Genomic DNA, 19833 nt, shown 5'->3' with positions numbered 1-19833 from the left:
CAACCTAGCACTTTTCAGATATGTTAGATTATCTTCTAGCCAGTGCAGCCTTTAATTGTAGCACAATATGTTTGAAGGGCACCATGATAGGGGAATATGTTTTCTTTTAATTCTGAATTCTATCTTCCATTTGGGCCTGGGTGGTGGATATTTTGCTTCTGGAAGAAAAGTGTGGAATTCTGCAAGCCTTAAACCTGTTCGCTCTGACCTACAAATCTGGACATGGCCTAGGCCACACGTGCTCTTCATGCCCGTTAGAACAATCTTAGAACTGCAGACCTGGAAAGGATCCTATGGATCACTGAGTCCAGCCCCTTCAAGGAAGCACAGTGGGGAATTGAACTCCCCAACTTCTGGCTCCACAGCCGGTTGCTTAAACCACTGAGCTACCTAGCACATATTTATTAGTGATTCGGATGAGGGAGTTCAAGGAATGCTTATTAAATTTGTGGATGAAACAAAATTGGGTGGAATAGCTAAAACCCTGGAAGGCACAAACAAAATTGAGAAAGATTTTGATGGGTTCAAGCACTAGGCTGAAATAAAAAACAGAATGCAATTTAACAGGGATAACTGCAATTTTTTACATTTAGGGAAAAACCCCAGTCAGTTACAATACGGGGGTAGTTGGCTCAGTAATACTACATATGAGAAGAATTTTGGAACTATTGTAGATCACAAGCTGAATATGAGCCAATAGTGCAATGAGGCTGCAAAAATGGCCAATGCTATTTATAGAAGTATAGTCTCCAAATCCCATGAAGTACTAATTTCCCTCTATTTGGCACTGGTTAGGCCTCATTTTGAGTGCCATGTCCACTTCTAGATCTGCACTTTAAATAATGGTTTCAAGTTACAGGAAGCCGGATTTAAGTTGAGCAGCAGGAAAAAATTCTTAACAGTTAGAATAGTATGACAGTGGAACCAATTATCTTAAGTGGTGGTGAGTGCTCAATTGCTGAAGGCATTCAAGAGAAAATTCGACAATCATGTGCCAGATATACTTTGATTAGGATTTCTACATTGAGCTGGGGGCTGGACCTGATGGCCTTATTAGCCACTTCCAATTCCTTTACTCTATGATTGTATCCGAAAAAATGTTGGTTCCTGCATCACATTGCCCATGCACTGCAGCCAAAGGTCGCTGTTGTATGAGTTGAGGTGGATGATGACTAAGAGAAGCAGCACTTTGGTCTGTGGCGTCTTTCTACTGGAATTCTCTCCGTGGAGACATGCCTTGTTATGTTACTGATTTTAGTTTCCTAGACCTTTCAAAAGAGTTTCCGATCTCAATTGTTGGACTGCTTTTAAAGAGTGTTTTGATAGTATTTACTTTTGCCATTTTTAAAATTTGTAAACTGCTCTGAAAGTTGATATATAAACCTAAAAAATTAATGATATGAATGAATGGTTAGACAAGAGCAAAAATGCATTTCCAAGGACCATATGATTCTTGTCCCTGTTTTTTTACTTCAGTCCCAAGTTTAGGCACAGGTGGTCTCAACTTCCAACATCCTGGACTCTTTTTACTGCTCAGCATATAATGTAACCAGATAACCCATGAAAGAGGTTTGGCATCTTCATCGTCTAGCATTTATAAGGTTACCGTTACAAGCCTTCCATGTCTTGACGTCTGCTCTAGAGAGTGAATCCTAGGTCAGTTCATCCTTTGACATTTATGAAGTTATGATGTGACCACTCTTTGAATTTTCACCTTGCCACATAAACTGATTGGAAGGCTTGTGCCATTAAAAATCCTACTCCTATGCCTTTGGATTGGTACATCGTGATGTACATTACATTTCATTGCATGCAGTTTAGCCAACCAAGTCAGAGAGATGTCAACTGTGACAGGGCATAAGAAGGAAAAGAAAGAAAGAAAGAAAAGAAAACCCTGGGTATTCCGCTAGGTTTCTATTTGTTTAGTATATTTTTAGCAACTTTCCACCTCTTATACAAATTAGTGGAGAGGCCATTTTACTCAGACCATATCTGGTGATTCAACTATAGGAAAAAATGGCTGGAAAATAAAATAAAATGTTCCTGAATGTGAGGAAGAAGTGAAATAAATCATATTGTTCTTACTCCTCCTCCTCCTCACAATGGAAGTAGAAGAATTAATAAAGAGGGAAACATGCCTGAAAAGGTAGGACAGTGTAGAGGCTGGAGGAAAAAAAGTATGGTCTGCCCTAGATGGTGGCGCATTGAAGAGGCAGGAGAATGTGTGTTAAGAAACCGCTCTCGGAATGCTTCTTAGGAGACACAGATCTGAAAATTCTTCGTGTTAAAAAGAAATGTTCATTGTATGCTACTACTACTACTACTACTGTTGCTGCTGCTGCTGCTGCTGCTGCTGCTGCTGCTGCTGCTACTACTACTACTACTAATAAAGTGTGGCATGCTGAAACAATGGGTGCCAACCTTTGTACACTCAAAAGGAACAAGCCATTGTGAAAGATATGGTTCTTGTGAATTTTTCAGCCTGCACACTGTGTCAACTGTAAAAGTAGCAGAAAAAGGAGTTTTGGGCATCTGATTTCCAGATTCCCTCTTCTGATGGTTTTACCAAATCCAAGCATCCTTGGAATGCACTGTTCATAGAGTGTGGCAAGAGGAGGTTTAATGTCATTTGGACACTGTATCTTCAACATCACGCCTCAGAGCCTTTTTGGATAATGCAATATAAAAACAAGTTTAAAAGGTATTCTGAAGAAAAGAACAGACAGTACAGTTTTTAAACAACTTTATAATTTCCTGATGAACGTAGTCTGTGAATAAAAAAAGGGAAAAAATTGAACAAAAGTGTTTATATTATCAAGGCAAAGTTGAATATATAACACAATTTCTTTGCAATTCATTATCTTGTCAGTAACATGACTCCATCAATAAAACACATACAAGTTGAAGGCAGCGTGCGCACTTGCATTACAGACATCTATCACCTCCCACTGCTGCTCCTTCCAGAAAGAACTCAAAGTATGCCAGACTATAACTGCAAAGCTTGTCTCCTCCTCTATTAAAGTGCAACACATTACTTTCCAAGTAGCAAAAGATCCCTATCTATATGTAGTGTGTGCGGGCACATGCATATGTAAATAGCTGAAATTTTCAGTCCCTAGGACATTCCACTGAGTTGCCTTTGTGAATAATTTGACAAAGCAGAACCTGGGCATTTTAGTTTTAGCATGAGGTGAATCTGAGAGAGGTAACAATACTGTTTTGGCAGGAGCAAATGAGCATTGTGTTATCTCAAATTACAGAAGGGTCTTCTGGATTTTTTCCCTTTACTTGCACAAAACTAAAACAAGATGCAAACATTTGGTAAATATAAGTCTTAGGATCTAGCATATTAAATTCATCACCGAATGTGGGAAAAGGGCTAGATGAGAGAAGACATGTACCTAAGAGGTTTCTTGTGAAACCAGAATTAAACCAAAGTCTGGTCTGAAATGACCAAGAATGTATGGGGAAGAATACAAATTAAATTGTGATATCAACTAAGTTTAGCTACAGTCTTAGAATATGAAACCAGAAAATCAGATAAAATAGTTTCATTGTCATCTGAAGTCAAACAGATACCAGCACTGAAAAACTGGTAACTTCTAACTGAAATTAGTTTAGGCATTCCCCAAATTAAGGAAGATTTTTTTTTCTATGTAACAATTTAACACAAGACTCATAGCAGTAGCAAATATATTTATGATATGCAGATTTATGCTGGCCAGCAATGGGCAAAATATTCCATTCCAACAGTACAGAAAAGAATGGCAAGCCCTTTCTTGTAAGTTACAAATGTGAATTTTTTTTAAAAAAGGATGTGTACGGAATGACCACATGATAAAGTATTGGCGGAGTGAATGTGTATTTCAACACACTGAGAAATTTAAGTGTACAAAATAGGGACTAAGGTGTGTGCAAATATGCTTCACTGTATCTTTTCTACTTAATTTTTTAGTTTTTGAGTGTCAGGGACACCCACAGAAAACAGCAGCAGCTACTGAGGGAGAGTTTATAATTCTGCCCCTTTCCATAATTTAGAAATAGTTCATGTAGTACAGTATTGAGAGAAGAATAGTTTAGATTCCTAAGAAGGCCACGCTGGTTTGGTCTTCTTGATCCATCAAAGGCATCTGAAAGGTATCTTGCACCTAAAAATCCATTTCCTTATAGAACTGAGAGGAGGAGTCCAGAACTTTGCCTTTTCATATTTTGAATTCCTTTGGACAATACATTTAGTTTTATATATTTTTAAGCACAACTTTTTTTTCATTTCTACTTCTTTTTTAAAATTTTAAATCAGACAACAGACACACATTATCGGTAACTGTCCCAGTCTGAGGACCACACAGACAATAACTGACAAGCAGAGAACAAAACGGAAAAAAATATTTTTTAAAAAAGTCTGAAAAATTCAAGAGGAAATACCAATGGAGACAGGGTTACAACACTCGCCACACACACTGGAAAAAGTCAGTAATTTTTATGTTTTACGTTTTTGACACTAAAAAGTTTGGAAATGCTTTTATTCTCTTTTTAAAAAAAGGTCAGTAGATACAGCCATTTTGTTCAGAAGGACAACAACTCCTTCTATCAATGGAAAAAAGTTAAAAAATAGTTTTTTTTATTATAAAAACAGCACCTGCTGCCCTGACAAGACTGAGTGATTGGCAAGAGAAGTCTGTCATTAATCCTGGCAGCCCCAATCTACCCTTTCCTTTAACTCCCCACTTCTCTAGCTTCAAAAGGGCAGTGTTATTAAATCGAGTACCTTCTGCTTTGCACTGCTCCTAAAATATCTGACATAGCAGATTCTAATTTCAAGAACTTTGATAGAAATATGTCCCACTTTCATTTCACTAATGTCACTCCAAGAACCCATGCTATAGTGTCAGTACAGGAATAGAAGACAGCAGAAACTGGAGTTCCATTATTATTTTCTTTCCAATATAGGTTTCCAAAATGGAATACTCCTTGAATATCAGAATCAATTAAAAAGCCCACAAATACAGATGCTTAACATTTCCTCACAATATAGCAATTCTATAAAATTTGCTGCAACCGTTTCCATGCACTAGAAACTTACAAACTTACTAACTCAAGACTTAGTATGTCTTTCCCTTCCATCCATGGTATTTGATGGCATGCATTACTCTGTCACCAGAATCTCTACTGCATTTGGACTAATGAGAATAGAAAGAGAATGCAATTGCTTTAGGATTGTTAAACTATCCAATTAGGATGCCCAGCAAGGTTGTCAAGAAATAATCTCAATTTCCCAAGGTACTATTAAGAATTCTATCAAATTAATTTAAAAAGTCATACTACTCTCTTTATACATAGCCTCCGAGACTTTTTTTAACAACACAGAAGAGATCAGATATAACTAAGCCTTGTTATAATCCAGCAAAGAGATCTCATTTTACAAGGCTAGTATAAGCAAGAGATTTTTGAATTCATGGGAAGAGAGTATATTTAAAACTGACATTTGGAAAAATGAAGGTAAAAGGGGCAGAAGCAGAAATAAAAATATTTTGAGATCTATGATAATGTAGCAATAACCAGACATCTCTTTGGACAAGTGCATTTAATACCATCTCATAAAGGAAATAGTTAACTATATCCACAAGTCAGCCAACTACATTGCAATCTACTGTTAAAGGAGACAAGTTGAAGCAGGCCGTACTCAAGAACAGCTCATGACCAACACCTTGTATTTAAGGCTCCATAGCTCCTAGAAATGAAATAAGACAGGATCATTGTCCAAAGAGCATCATAGAGATTATCAATGTTCACTAAAAATAAAGCTAAATAACTGTCTCAAGTTAAAACTCTGTTTGTACTCTCTCTTTCACTTTATAAGCAGTTTATTGGAAGTTCACATCATGCCTTAGTGTGGTGGGATCTGAACTCATGGAACTGGGTCGAAAAGCTATGTATGATCCTGGAAAAAGCAGAGAGTCACAAGAGAGGCACATTTCAGATTCGGGTTTGGATGAAAAGGATTGAAACAGCAGATGTGCTGCTAGGTGATAAAGACCAAATGGCCAGCCTGGGAATTGGATCTGCTTGACAAATCCCAACTCCTCCCCGGAGACCATGCTGTGAGTGAATTAGGGTGTAAACAATGGGCTTCATCACAATTTCATTGCAGTGTGCCCTCTACAGAATGTTCTGAGAATGTCATCCTGCTGCTAACACATACTGTATTCAGGTTTTGAAGAAGCACAGCCACATGATAGCAGCTGAGTTAAAGACTCCAGAAATACTACCATGGAAAAGTGTGGTAGATATGCAACACAGGGATGAAGCAGCAACCGCAAGTGACTATTTCTGATTAGCAATCCTCTCTACTTCCAGCTACTGGCAAACAAAACAAAACCTACTATCAAGGAGGATCTTAGTAAGAGGTTTACAACCAGCAGTCATTTCAACCATAGATAAGGAAAATTCCACAGCTTCTCCCACAGAGAGAGTGGATTGTTTTACAGCAGGGAACAAGGGCAGCTGAAGATTCAACCATATAACTTAATAGGATAGTCAAGGGGTGGTGGTGGGAAGATGTTAGGCCTGAAGGCTGAGAGAGTTTTACAGGCAGCATTAAATTCCTACAGTGAGTAATTAGGAATGAAAGGGTAAAAACTAAACGGTAGATTTCAAAACAGCAATTCCTATCAAAATGTGCTGACTCAAACAATAGGGCTGAAGGCGCGGCTCTGTTACGAGGTATTGCTCAGTGATATGTACAGTCACTGTCTACTTGCCTTCCGGTAAAGACAATTTCAACCTCAAGAACAGTCAAGGCCCCCCTCCTTTATAATGAAAAGTATCAGCCACAGGCTATTACTGCCATCAGTTGTAAAACTATTAACTCCAGATCTCCAAAGCATGAAGGTGCTAACTAAAATGGCAGGGTGAATCTCTCACAAGCAAACCGATAGGAAAAATACTGTTCAGACTTCTAAATTATTTATGCTGTACATCCCCTCCTGATGTATCACCATGGGACTTTTCCTCCTGCCATGGAGATATGTTGAAAGATGCATTATGTTTAAGTAGTATTAAACATTTCCTTTCATTCTATAGATATTCCTACCATGCTCTTTAAAAGCCAGTGATATAACAAGGTCTTTTTTTCTGATTTGTAGGCATGGGGGAAGGCATTTGGAAGGGAATAATGTGAAATGAGACCTTCTACAATGTCTCAGTGTTTTGTGATGAAGGAAAGGATGTATTGTAGTGTCTGAAAAACAGAATAAAAGGACCAGAAAGCATGCCTGCCTTACAGATCTTAGGTTCAGAGTCCAGGAATGAGCATATTCAAATAAGAAACTACAACAACAAAACAAAGAAAGCTCGATTAATTAACCTGGAAAAACCAAATATTGTGATTTGGATAATCATTACAGTGGCAAACCATTTTGGAAAGCAAGTTACATCTTTTCTTCTTACTGCACTAAGTATAAAGTTCTGACACTCTTTTGCACTACATGCTCTAAGGCTCCTCTTATTCAAAGATATTGAGATAGAGTACTGTGCTGAAATTGACCAGACTGTTCAGAATGACAGCTAACGAAAAAAGCCACCACTGTCTCATATCCTGTTTGGTAAACAAAACTGAGGCATACAATAGACAGAATAACGCAGAAAATAAAAAAATATTCCTCATTCTTCTTTAATTGAAGTCACTACTGTTGACTTCAGTTGATGACAAGAAATACCTCCTTCTCTGCAATAATGTCCACTTTTAGGATAAAAATCCTGTATAGACACAGGCAGAAAAATCCAAGGTTAGCCACTGTTGTTGGTCAGCTGTGGGTCACTAAGCAGGTCTATTGCTCAATTTCTCCCAAAAATGAAGATAGGCTAAATTTTTACTATTGAAAAAGAAACTAAAGGCAAATATTCCCGTCATCATTTCAAGAAACACCAGAGCTAACTGTGTCCAACATACGGCCACTTCCATGCTTCCTAGACTCAGCACATTTCTGAGCAGGTAAATCACAAAGCCAATAGGAAGGGAAACTGGGAGGCATATTCCAAGGCAGTGAGAAAATAAATGCAGGCATGATTCAGTATTTAATCAACTAGAAAAGCTGTGATACCAGTTTAGGTTCATCTAGCTTTTTTTTTTAATAAAAAGGTGCACCGGAAGTTTTTTCTTTTCTCCCCCATTCATAGTCTTCTTCATCCACAACTCCTTGGACTGACTGGGCTTGGCCCCCGGCCATGTTGTGTGTGTAGGGGGCAAGCACTGGTTTAGGTCATGATGACTCTTCAAGTGCATTGACAACTTGCTCCAGGATGTCAGGGCAGTGATCAGCTATCTGCTGTAGAATGGCATTGGCAAACTCCTGCAGCTCTGCGCTGTCTCTCTCAACCTTTTCCAGTTCATCATGAAGCTGAAAGAAAACAAGAGACAGAAATCCATCAGCATGTGTTGGTGGGGCGTGAATGTACCTTGGACAGGATTCAGCCTTCAACCTATATACAATCTTACCTTTGCTCTCTGAGGTAAGTCACGTGCAAGATATCATTTCACACAATATTTGGAACCAAACTTCTGTTTGCTCCTGAACAAGGATATGGAGCCAATTGCATCTTCCTGATAAATGCCTGCTGTACATCTGAATAATATGTGAATATGAAAACATGTTGCACTCTAAAATGACAGCTCTGCATGCTGTTAAAAGTGTATGGTCTTAAAGTATGAGTGATGTCTTCCTTGAGGACTTGTCACATATGCTTCAGATTCACTTATGCTTCCTAATGCATGCTTCCTATATGAGGAAAAACTCTTCTGTTGGCATCCATATATTCTAGGGGGCACTGCTTATTCATGTTGCAAAAAGCACTAGAAAGAGATGCAGATATTAGTAGAATTTTAATTTAGATCTTCTGTATTGATGAAAAGAAGACCTTCCCTCCCTCCCTGGTGGATGTGATCAACTTTACAATGGGGATTGACCTACCATCTGAAGAGTAATGATATAGGAACATAAGATAAATTTGGAACTCATAACTATGGAAAACTGCAGGTAAGTAGCCAGTGAGATGTTTCTGTAGTTGAGAGCAACAATTATGACATTATTTCACTTCATACATTATAGGGTTTTAAAACATACCTCATTAATGCAGCTTGTGTATAAACTCTTTTATGTTTAAATAATCTGAAATGTTCTCTCTTAGTGCATGCTGACGCTTAGTTTTGCTCTGGGAAAGCTTGCCTATATAATATCACTGGCATGCCCATTCAAAATATGTTTATAAAAGAATACCCATATTAGGCAATGTTTAAATTTATTTATAAATATTTTAAAAATAATATATTACTTCTAGATACTGTTTAGATCAGTATATTCTCAGTAAAAGAAAAAAAAAGATGAATCCTAGACCTCTGCCTTTTGTTTATGAATGGAGTACTAGGATTCTCAGTTTAAGATTTTGGCTGAGGAAAAAGCTTGCATCTACATGATACTATCACATGTAACAGAATAAAATGCCCACAGTGCAAATAAAAATAAGAATCATGGCAATTATCACTTTGTACTCCACTGACATCCACAAATTCTTCAATTAAAAATGCTTTTACCTGCTTTCTTTCCTTTCAATATAGGCTGAAATATCCACAGTTTTCCTACAACTGCAAAGTCCAGGAGCAAGAGTACTGGTTTACTGCATTAAGAAAGGAAATGAGACTTGTGCCACTGTCAAATTTTATATGTTTATATAACCATCATAATCTTTAGGACTGCAAAGCTGGAAGGACCCTACGGATCATCAAGTCCAGGTCCATATTTTTCATAATAACTATTAAAATACTAAGTGTGAATGTTATGAAAGCTGATAGTAAGTTATTACAGTACTCTTGACAGTACTAATTGCCTGTTTGTCCTATTTGGAGTTCTAAGGACTGGCTGGCTTATGAAAAGAGTCCCATCCCATAGATAATTCACAGACCAATCTCATTATACCCTGAAGCTACAGTACTTGCAAGTATTGATGAACCATAATACAAAGGAGGAGGAATAAATGCTCTTTCTCCAGGCATACTCAATTGTTGGAGAAGAACAGAGTTTGATGTTGGCTGTTTTTGTCTGAAATCTAAAGGTAAGGTGCTACCTTTTTGAGCTTAAATTGTGCATGGCGTAAAGCCTGAATGGTATACATCCATGCCACTTGCCCTTTCTTCTTAATAATGATAACCATGCATGAAGTGTGATGAACAGCTGAGCTCCAATATGTACTTAAAGTCCTTAAAGAATTCCTATTCCTGCCAAAAGAACCCATTTTCCATCAGACAAGAGTGAATAAAACATGTATCAGTTTGGGTGAATACAAGATAAGGTGAGCTACTAAAGCTCTCTAGCATAGGAAAAAGAAAACGCCATCTTAATTCTCCACACTCTTCTCTTTTCTTGCAAAGTGTTAAGCACCCACATTCAAAGTGTTCCACACTTTTTCCCTTTAGAAATATGCTTCCTTTTCTGCCCGCTGTCCATCCTGGGGCACAACACAGACCTGGTTAACTTTAGTACCTCTTTCATTTCTATCTGCCATTTCAACCATTGCTTGTTCTAAGCGAATTGAGTGACTCTGAATGTTCAAGGATATTGAACTTTGTGAAAGTTACTGAAGCAACTTAGAAGCTTATTAAAGTTTGAATAACTCGAAGTTCTAATGGATGTGTGGGTTTTTCGGGCTCTTTGTCCATGTTCTGTTGTTCTTCTGAAAGTTGTTCCTTCAGAACACGGCCAAAGAGCCCGAAAAACCCACAACAACCATTAAATCCCGGCCGTGAAAGCCTTCGCGAATACAACTCGAAGTTCCTTTGTCACTTTTTTGGTATCTCATACGTGGTTCTGCTGTTCACCATGACTGAGTTACACCACTTCCTATTTTCAAAATGGTAGCATTGTTGGGCTGTTTCAACATGCTTAACAAAAAAAGGTGTGTTGAGAAGAAAATACATGTGTTATTTCATTGCTGCAGTGCCCACATCTTTAACCTTTTCAGCTAGTAGAAGTCAGTAACAGGAGTACCCTCAATTACATACAGACAAACCCTTAATTTCTCTTAAGGGCAAAGATAAGACATAAGAGACATAAGAAATTTATTTGTCATTGCACTCACAAGTGGGGGCAACGAAATGAGGTGCTCTTCCCCAAGGTAAAACTGGACAACACCACTATAAAAAAAGTTAAAATATACACAACACTCACCATACAAATATAGATACCCCGTTTCTCCCAGCAATTAAAATTCCACCAAAAACTTATGACCCCACATTTAAACTCAATACTGCACTTGGGTAGAAGCTGTTCTTGAATCTGCTTGTCCTTGCTTTCAATACCCTGAATCTCCTTCTCGATGGTAATAGTTTAAAGAGCTGATGTCCCGGATGAGAGGAGTCTTTCAGTATGTTAGATATCTTCCTCTTACATCTGTTCTTATACAATTCTTCCAAAGAGAGGAGTGAACAGCCAATGATGTTTTGGGCCGTCTTAATCACCCTTTGAATTGCCTTTTTCTCTGCCACTGTGCAGCTCGTGAACCATACACAGAGACAGTAGGATAATATGCTCTCAATCGAACTCCGATAGAAGGTGGTTAACAAACTCTCAGTCAATTGTTGTTTTCTAAGAATCCTTAGAAAATACAACCGTTGTTGCGCCTTCCTGATTAACGCAGTGGTGTTTGCACTCCAAGTCAGGTCATTTGTTATGATGGTCCCAAGAAACTTACATTCAACCACCTGTTCCACACAAACTCCATCTATATACAGTGGCTGAATGTCTGCTCTTTTTTTTCCTATAGTCCACTATAAATTCCTTGGTTTTTTGGATGTTAAATAGAAGATTGTTTTTTTTGTTTTTTGTTTTTTTGCACCAACGGGATAGCTGTAATACCTCGTCCCGATACGCAGACTCATCATCCCCGGAAATAAGTCCTACTAGTGTAGTGTCGTCTGCAAATTTGATAATCCTATTACTGGGATGGTTATTGGTGCAATCCGATGAATAAATGGAGAACAGTAGTGGACTGAGGACACAACCTTGTGGAGTGCCAGTGCTGAGTATCTTGTCAGTAGAGATATAGTCATTCAGTTTAACCCTTTCTTGACTCTCAAATAATATAAACTTTTCAATAAACTAAATCATAATTAGTAGTAGTGGATTAACTAGTAGTGAATGCCTTCATTAAATACCCTAGGACTAGCTTAAATCTTGCTGTTTCACATTTCTGTAGGTTAAAAAAAGTATAATAGCTGAATGTATTTATCTCTTGAAGTATAGAAGAGAAAACCTCTCTTTTATACTTCAAGCTTTGATAAGAACTCCATGCATGCATGGAAATGGACAAAAATAAGAGCAAGTAAGAGGCCATTTGAGGGAACAGGCAATGAGAGGTTCTTAAAAGATACAACAGGTAAAAAAAACCGAACCACACTTTCAGTGAACAGAACTGCAGTGATTCACATGGCATATTTATGCTATACATGATGGGGAAAATCTGTGTATTTGATGTAGGTTATTGCCCACACACAAGGCATATACTGTATAACAGGTTAATTTTTATCCTTCATTTTGTAGACAAAATTCCAAAAATGGTAATCACAATCTTTAATTGTATTTCATTTTCATGAAACTTAAACTGAAAGTAGCCAACACAGCCAAAGGTACTCCTCTCAACAAGTATGACATTGTTCACATTTCTAAGCCCAGCTATATTGACAGTCATGTCAATATGGGCTAGGCAGAAAGGGAAATACTACTATGGTAGCTGGAAGAACTAGGAAAATCTTATATATTTTGTGCTATCTTCTCTAGTTTAGAAGAACTATGACAACCTGCAATATAATTAAAACAAGCGTTCACACATGAGAATTTAAAGTCATACAGAATTTCAAGGGAAAAAGGAGATATTAATGTCTGTTCCTATGTGTTCAAGTACAGCATCTATCCAATGTGCAAAATCATGCATAAGAAACACTTTGTACAATTGTACTCCTGTCTACGCAGTTAATCTACTCCAGTTGTCTTCGTAAGCAAAATGAGATGCTAGAATAATGAGAACTTTATGTAAACAGCAAAACTGAAGCAGTACGAAGCCAGTTCAGAAGCTTCAATATAATAAAAGAAAAGGAAAGGGGAAAAGGCTACACAATGCTAGTAAAAACTGACTTACTGTACAGTATTTGTAACTTGTCAAAGAAAATCTGAACAATCAAATTTATACTCCCCAGTAAGGCAAATCTTCATTTGCTAAGCATTTATTCAGAGAAAGAAAAACAAACGAAAACACCATAGTGTTAAAAAACATTTCAACAGCTAAACACAATATATGTGTGCCTAAGTTTAGGATCCATGTCCATAATTCAAGAACTAAATAAACTGCCTCCTTCTCAAAATTATTTATTTATAAAATCAACAGGAAATTATGCCACTTTGGCCACAATCCAACCAACACAGAACTAGTTGTGTTCAGGCGCACTAATCAAGTTTCAGTGTGCATAACTTTGTATTGGATTATGGCCTTTCTATTTTTATTGGCATATGGGAGTATAACATTATGCTTGATTTGAACAACCCAAACACACTTACAGCTACAAGATAATATGAGACATTATGGCAAATTTCAAATACTCAGGTCAAACTCTTTAGGGGTGCCCCTGCAGCTGTAACTCAGTTCCTTCAAACTGTAGTGGTGCAGAATAATTTAATATTTCTTCAGAATCTGGACAGCTGCGCTGTTCACTATATATACAAACCTATCAACTCCATCAACTTTTCAAGGAAACACCTGAGATTTGAGACTCATCTATCAAGCTCTATTTAAATCCTGATGTTCAAATTTTATATACCCCTCTTCAATTTTGTGGAGTTTCACTTGAATACAGACATGCTTTGGAAAGCTGTGACACTTCCCATTGATAAGACTGCAACCACAGGAGCTTATTGTACCATGTGCCAATCCCTCCAAGTAAACTCACCATAAATGAGAAGCAGAATCTTATTGGAGAAGTAGTCATGACAAATAAATACAAAATTCTACTTCAGATGATTTAAAGAGACATGTTTCCTTTCATTCAGAGAGATGCACAAAACATATACCAGGGAAATGTAACAGGAAAGTCTTAATTATCTTCTACATGCCAACTTTTAACCTCTTTTATTCCTAACTCTACTCTTTAGCCTGGCAATGTTCTTTAAACAGAGAGTGTGCATACCTTGTAGTCTATACCACTGGTTCTTAACCTTGGGTTACTCAGGAGTTTTGGACTGCAACTCCCAGAAGCCTTCACCACCAGCTGTCCTGACTGGGGTTTCTGGGAGTTGCAGTTCAAAAGCATCCGAGTAACAAAGGTTAAGAACCACTGGTCTATACTGTATTCTTTATTTCTGATTTAAAATTCTGCATGCTTAATCAACACAGGATCCATTTATATAGTGTTTCTTCAGAAGAAAATATCAAATTTGCAACTGCTGTAACCACTGTGTATGTATAACCTGTATAACCACTGTTTATAGTCCTATGATGACTGCACACACTCAGTTAGCAGGGGCCATATAATACTAAGTTTCTAATGCAAAAGAAAAATGCAAAATGTGTTTGTATTATAGGTGAAAGCAAAATAGAAATAAAAAGTAAAAAAAAAAACAAAAAAGCAGTGGCACATTATAGTTTTTAATGTGCGTTTTTGTCCACTTTGTCAGACATAAAAGCAGTGTTTGTGTGTATATGGGGAGCGTGAACTGGTCATCTGGAGCCTCTTACAAGGTATAGTATAATGGAAGAAGGCATGTCTTGCTGGCTGAAAGCCTGAATAGGAATCTTAAGAGTTAAAAGGCTGAGGACATGCAACAATATTTTGTTGCAGATTTCCTTGACTTATACCAAATATTAAGCTGTGAAAGGGGATGGTCTGGCTGTCCCTAGCAGGCTGGCCACCCCTGCCCTGCACCCCCAGTGGACCTAACGGAACAGCAGGGCACCAGGAGGGTGCAGAAAAGGAGACCAAAGTGGGGAGAAAGAGATAGATGAGCCTCGTGGGGGTTAGGGGATGGAGGCTGGGCCAAGCTCATGGGAGAAGGGGAAGGGAGGACTTGTTACCAGCTACAAAACTGGAGGGAGAGGAGTAGGGATACGTGGTGGAGAAGCTGGATCACATAATGTGTGTATTGGAGGAAGACTGCCTGCTGATGGTGGAGAAACTGTGAACCAGGCAGTGGGTTCAGGTAGAGCTGCTAAAGGACAAGAGCATAGGGGAGGCATGCTATTGACCCTAAACCCCTAGAGACTGCAGAAACCAACTAGGAACCGCAGCCCCACACTGAGCCAGTGAAAGTGCTGGAGGAGGGAAACCCAAAAGGGAGATCTGCGATACAGGAAAAAAGGGCTTGGAGGAAATTGGAGACTATAAATGTCTAGCAACATATGCTTTCCTTAAATGGCTAGCTGGGCTAGACTAGACCCAGGTCAGTAAGCAGAACTTGGGCTTTGGGGATGATTGGACTTGACAGGGGCCTAGTGAAGCTAACTTAGCCCCCCTGAAAACTGTTGGGATGGAATGCGCAAGGCACCCAATGTTTCCCTGTACCCTGTTCCCCTACTCTAATAAAGTCCAGTTCCAGAGAGCCTTGACTTCATAGACCCTATGGCTGAGGAGGCCCACCCCGCTGACCCATCCCTTAGCAGGGGTGGGGATGGTTATATATGCTATTAGTATTATAAAGCAAAAATCCATTGGGGGGGGAGGACTTCGATTCAATGACCCACACAGGCTTCAAACAATATGCCTCATGTGTACTTAAGCACACTGAAAAGGCTAGAACATGCTAACCTGCTCCAGAGTCATCTTCTGCAGCTCCTTCTCCCAAGCTGCATGGTTGTCATCCAGGTTGTAGGAAGCAGGTGGGGTGAGTCCACGGAGAATAAGGGGGTCCCGGTCCTGGCACAAGGCTGTCAAATGTCCAATATACAACTTCAACTTGCTGCAATTCTGGTCAAGATCTAAAAGGTGCTGAATTATCTAAAATTAGAAAATATAAATCAATTATAATCTGAAACACAAGTAAATTGTATATATTGTTAATTATAATAAGGAAAACTGGAAGAAAAATTAAAAGAAGTCACTATAAGCCTCCTACCTAAAAATGTAATATAGGTGGGAAAGAAGAAAGTTGTTGTTGTGTTAATCCATTTTCAGAAGATTTGCATACAATTCTGTGTTGCATACTTAAAAAGGTGTTTCAAGTTAATAGATTTCAATCAAAATGTGATATATTGATTATCAAAAAAAGTTTTACAGTTTTGAAAGATCAGAAAATTTGAAGATTTACTCCACCTCCTTCCTCACAGTTCTCTTCCTCCTCCACATAACCCTGTGCATGGAGGGGGTGGAGTCATGCACAGATACAGGAGTGATATTGTGTGCGAGAGAGGTGGATCCCCACTCAGTGGAGCCAAAAATTAGAGGGTATATTGATGGGAAGTATGAAAGAAAGTACATAGTACTGTAACAACAACAACAACAACAACAACAACAAAAGGTACAAATCTGTTTTAGGGAATGCCATGGACCCCCTGGCTGATAAACTTCTTATCAGTATCCTGCATGTTAACTTGACATGTGCAAATCTTATTCCAGGTAAGCAAAGTAGCTTCGTTCCAAGTGATGACTGTAGAATAGCTATCTGTGGTTATAAAGCCGCCCTGAGTAGATTTTGTCTAGAAGGTGCAAGATAAAAATCTAATAAATAATTAAATAAATAAATAAAAGATTTACACTAGCAATGGATGTCAGTGGCCAAATTTCAGCTGTCAAAATTTTAACATCAGGCAAGCAAATCTGTAGGGCTGCACCTGCTCCTTGTCAGCAGGCATAAGGTATCTTTCCAACCATACCCTCTAACCCTGCTAATGAACATGGAAGTGTGATAATCTCTCAGTCAACAGAAACAGGTGCTGGTACTACTTTCAACAGTGTCAGTGAATACACAACTGTTCTGGCTCCTTTGCTATGTTTCCAACACTCTTGGAAAGGATTAATGGCTGTGCAATAGGAGGAGCTGAAAGCTACAGATTAGTGGTGTCAAAATCCTTTCCTTAGTAAGACTGTAGAACCCTGTTTATACTACAACATTAGGATTAACATTTTAGCACTCTACAAAGCAACAGCCTGTAATACTACCTCTGTTATAAGGAATTTAGGTTAGAAGGCAAATGCTTTAAGGTGGGCTGAGTAGCTGGAAAATTTGTGATGTTACCTTCATATCCAAATAAAGGAAATATTTCTGTTTAACTAGCACCATTACTATGAGCTGTTGCAGACCAGAGATAGAGTACCGACCATTCTATCTGACTTCACACAAAACCTTCAATGCCACAACTTTTTAAAGTCTGCTGTTAAATGCAACATGCTGATATACTGCCTCTTCTAATAAGCTTTTATAATGGAAATTACTTACTCCCCTTCTCTCCCATTTTGGAACCCCTATGTCAGTAGTTCCCAGTTTACTTGACTGGCATTGGAAAGTTCGAGGTGGCCTGATGATATTACTTCCTGTCTTGGATCCTTTTTAATGGGAAAGGAGGGATAAAATATTTTAAATAAATAAATAATAAATAGATTTATTATTTAATAAATAAGCAGTGGCTCCTTAGGCAACGTATTTCCCATCTTGAATGATATGCTCATTGCTGTGAAATTGTTGTTTGATATTTTTAACTGTATGTATTCTATTGTGTTGTGAGCCGCCCAGAGTAGACACTGCCTAGATGGGTGGGATACAAGTTTAATAAACAAACAAACAAATAGGGTATTCAATTTTTCCCCTGTCTTTGTTAGTCCCTTCAGCAGCTACATTTCATCTTTCTCTTGTTTCTGCATACTATTTTTGACTACAATCCAGGCCCGTGTTTTCTCAATTTCAGAGACTTCTTTTTTACAATACAGGACTCTGTGACACTTGACATCTGGATGAAAAACAATTGAAAATTAGTGTGTAGCTTCAAACGTTATCTGAACATTTTTACCAATAAGTATCTGATAGCTATCTGACTCCCTAGTTTTACAATGCTATCCTACACATTTCTGTGTTCCATTGATTTCAGTGGGTCTGACTCCCATGTAAGTATATATAAGACAGAAAAACATAAGAGTCTAAAATTAATGCAAAATATTGGACCTTAGGCTCCATGTTGGCTCTACAGGTCCCTGTACGAGTGTTGTTAGAGATGGAAAAAGATTAAAGAAAAAGATAGAGGGTTGCCAAGTCAGAGTTTCAGAAACAATATACTGTCTTTTTTTGTGTTGGGGAAACAGGTTTGAAAACAGTCTACAGCAGAGGTGTCATACTCAATTTCAACTTGGGCTGCATCGGCATTATGATTGCCCTCAAAGGGCCAGATGTATGTGTAAGACTATATAAATGTATCTACTTTTTAACATATTAAATATAATCCTCCTCATTAGATTACTACTTGTTTTAGTAATAACATAAGTAATAACTAGCTCTGAGTGTGCAATAGTGAGGACTCTACATTTCCCAACATGCAGTATGCCACCCAAGTGGCTGCACTTTCTGACTCTTCACTGCTTGGAATGCTGGGATTAGAAGTCCCACTGGGAGGATTCCCAGCATCTTTGCAGAGCATTATGGGCGACTGAGTAAGCGCCTGCGTATTGTATGCTGCACAGTAGCAGGCAACACTGCGAGGGCCACATGAAATGGCCTGGCAGGCCAGATTTGGCCTGTAGGCCTTGAGTTTGACATATGTGGTCTACAGCATTCCCAGTCTTCTACTTAAAGTTCAATTAGGATAAAATGGCAAGTTTCAAAATGGTAGACTCTGCTAATAGAACACATCCCAATTTTCTTTTGATCTTTGTTAGTCTTCTGATCATCAGCAGATGAGGAAGGGACTATAACAAAATCCTTTCATAGAAGCATCACTCTGATTGTCACTCTTCTCCAGTACAATAAAGAAGATTGGTCTGGTTAGTCTGTAGGTACAAACTACCTACCTAGTTTATATGCATAGAACACACACTGAACTGGAAACAAGGTAATGTTTTCCATTGATAATGCACTTGTTGAAAGCATCTGAGTTTGATTACATTTCCTGCTTATTTTGGAAAGGGATCGCCTGCCTTTCCAGAGAGCAGCAAAGCTCCCAGAGAAGTTCACTTGTTTCCCTTGGGATGGATTAACTCCACCAGTACGCAGCATCCTTATCTCTCCGTTTCTCCCACATCTAATTTGAGCCGGCCACTTAGCAAGAGTCACAGTGCTTCCCACAAAAGCAAACCTTATCTCAAGTGGATGCAAAAGCACCTGCCAAGCAGAAAAGTAGATCTGGACAGGACTGATGAGCTGGGTCACAAGTCTGTGCACAATCCAAATTCTTATTGGAGCATAATAGACTATTAAGGAATGCCCAAGATAGGATAATATTTTCCAAACCAGATTCTTTTTATTAACTACTAAAGAGAAATTTTGACCCATTCCTGACTTTGCAGTTCTTAATCGTCTCAGGTCATGTTCTGAACAAAGATTTTGCTGCAGAAGAAGAATAAACAGACAACACAACTGAAATAAAAGCAGTTTTGAAAATACTGGCCAAAAAAATGAATGTTAAAAACTTAACAACTATCAATAGCCCTTAAGTAAATATTAAATAGCATTTCCAATTCCATGCTGAAATGAATTCAACAGAATTAATATATCTTACACATTACTAAATACATTGTGGATTTGATACAACAATCGGTGTCTTCTCCTCTGCACAATTATTTGAATTTTTACTAAGCTTGTAGAAAAAGGTATCTAG

General features: G+C 38.2%; 1 protein-coding gene across 33 annotated transcripts in view; it reads right to left on the bottom strand.

Annotated features, from left to right (window-relative positions):
* Positions 1-5454: 5454 nt before the first annotated feature.
* Positions 5455-19833, bottom strand: part of ERC1 (ELKS/RAB6-interacting/CAST family member 1) — a 208586-nt gene continuing 194207 nt past the window's right edge. For 21 of the 33 annotated variants that reach the window (XM_078376313.1, XM_078376316.1, XM_078376312.1 and 18 more), the window contains 2 exons: positions 15842-16030; positions 5897-8399 (listed from right to left, as the gene is read on the bottom strand). In XM_078376313.1, the coding sequence (XP_078232439.1) occupies positions 8262-8399; positions 15842-16030 (327 nt within the window). In that variant the 3' untranslated portion in view covers positions 5897-8261. Of the gene's footprint in view, positions 8400-15841; positions 16031-19833 lie in introns of all 33 variants that reach the window. The other 12 variants (XR_013536766.1, XR_013536773.1, XR_013536774.1 and 9 more) reach the window with 2 other exon arrangements.

Source organism: Pogona vitticeps, chromosome 5 (genome assembly GCF_051106095.1).
Source record: "Pogona vitticeps strain Pit_001003342236 chromosome 5, PviZW2.1, whole genome shotgun sequence".
In the NCBI taxonomy this organism is placed as follows: Eukaryota; Metazoa; Chordata; class Lepidosauria; order Squamata; family Agamidae; genus Pogona; species Pogona vitticeps.
Note: the sequence above shows the minus strand (reverse complement) of the source record. Positions and strands in the feature narration are given on the sequence as shown.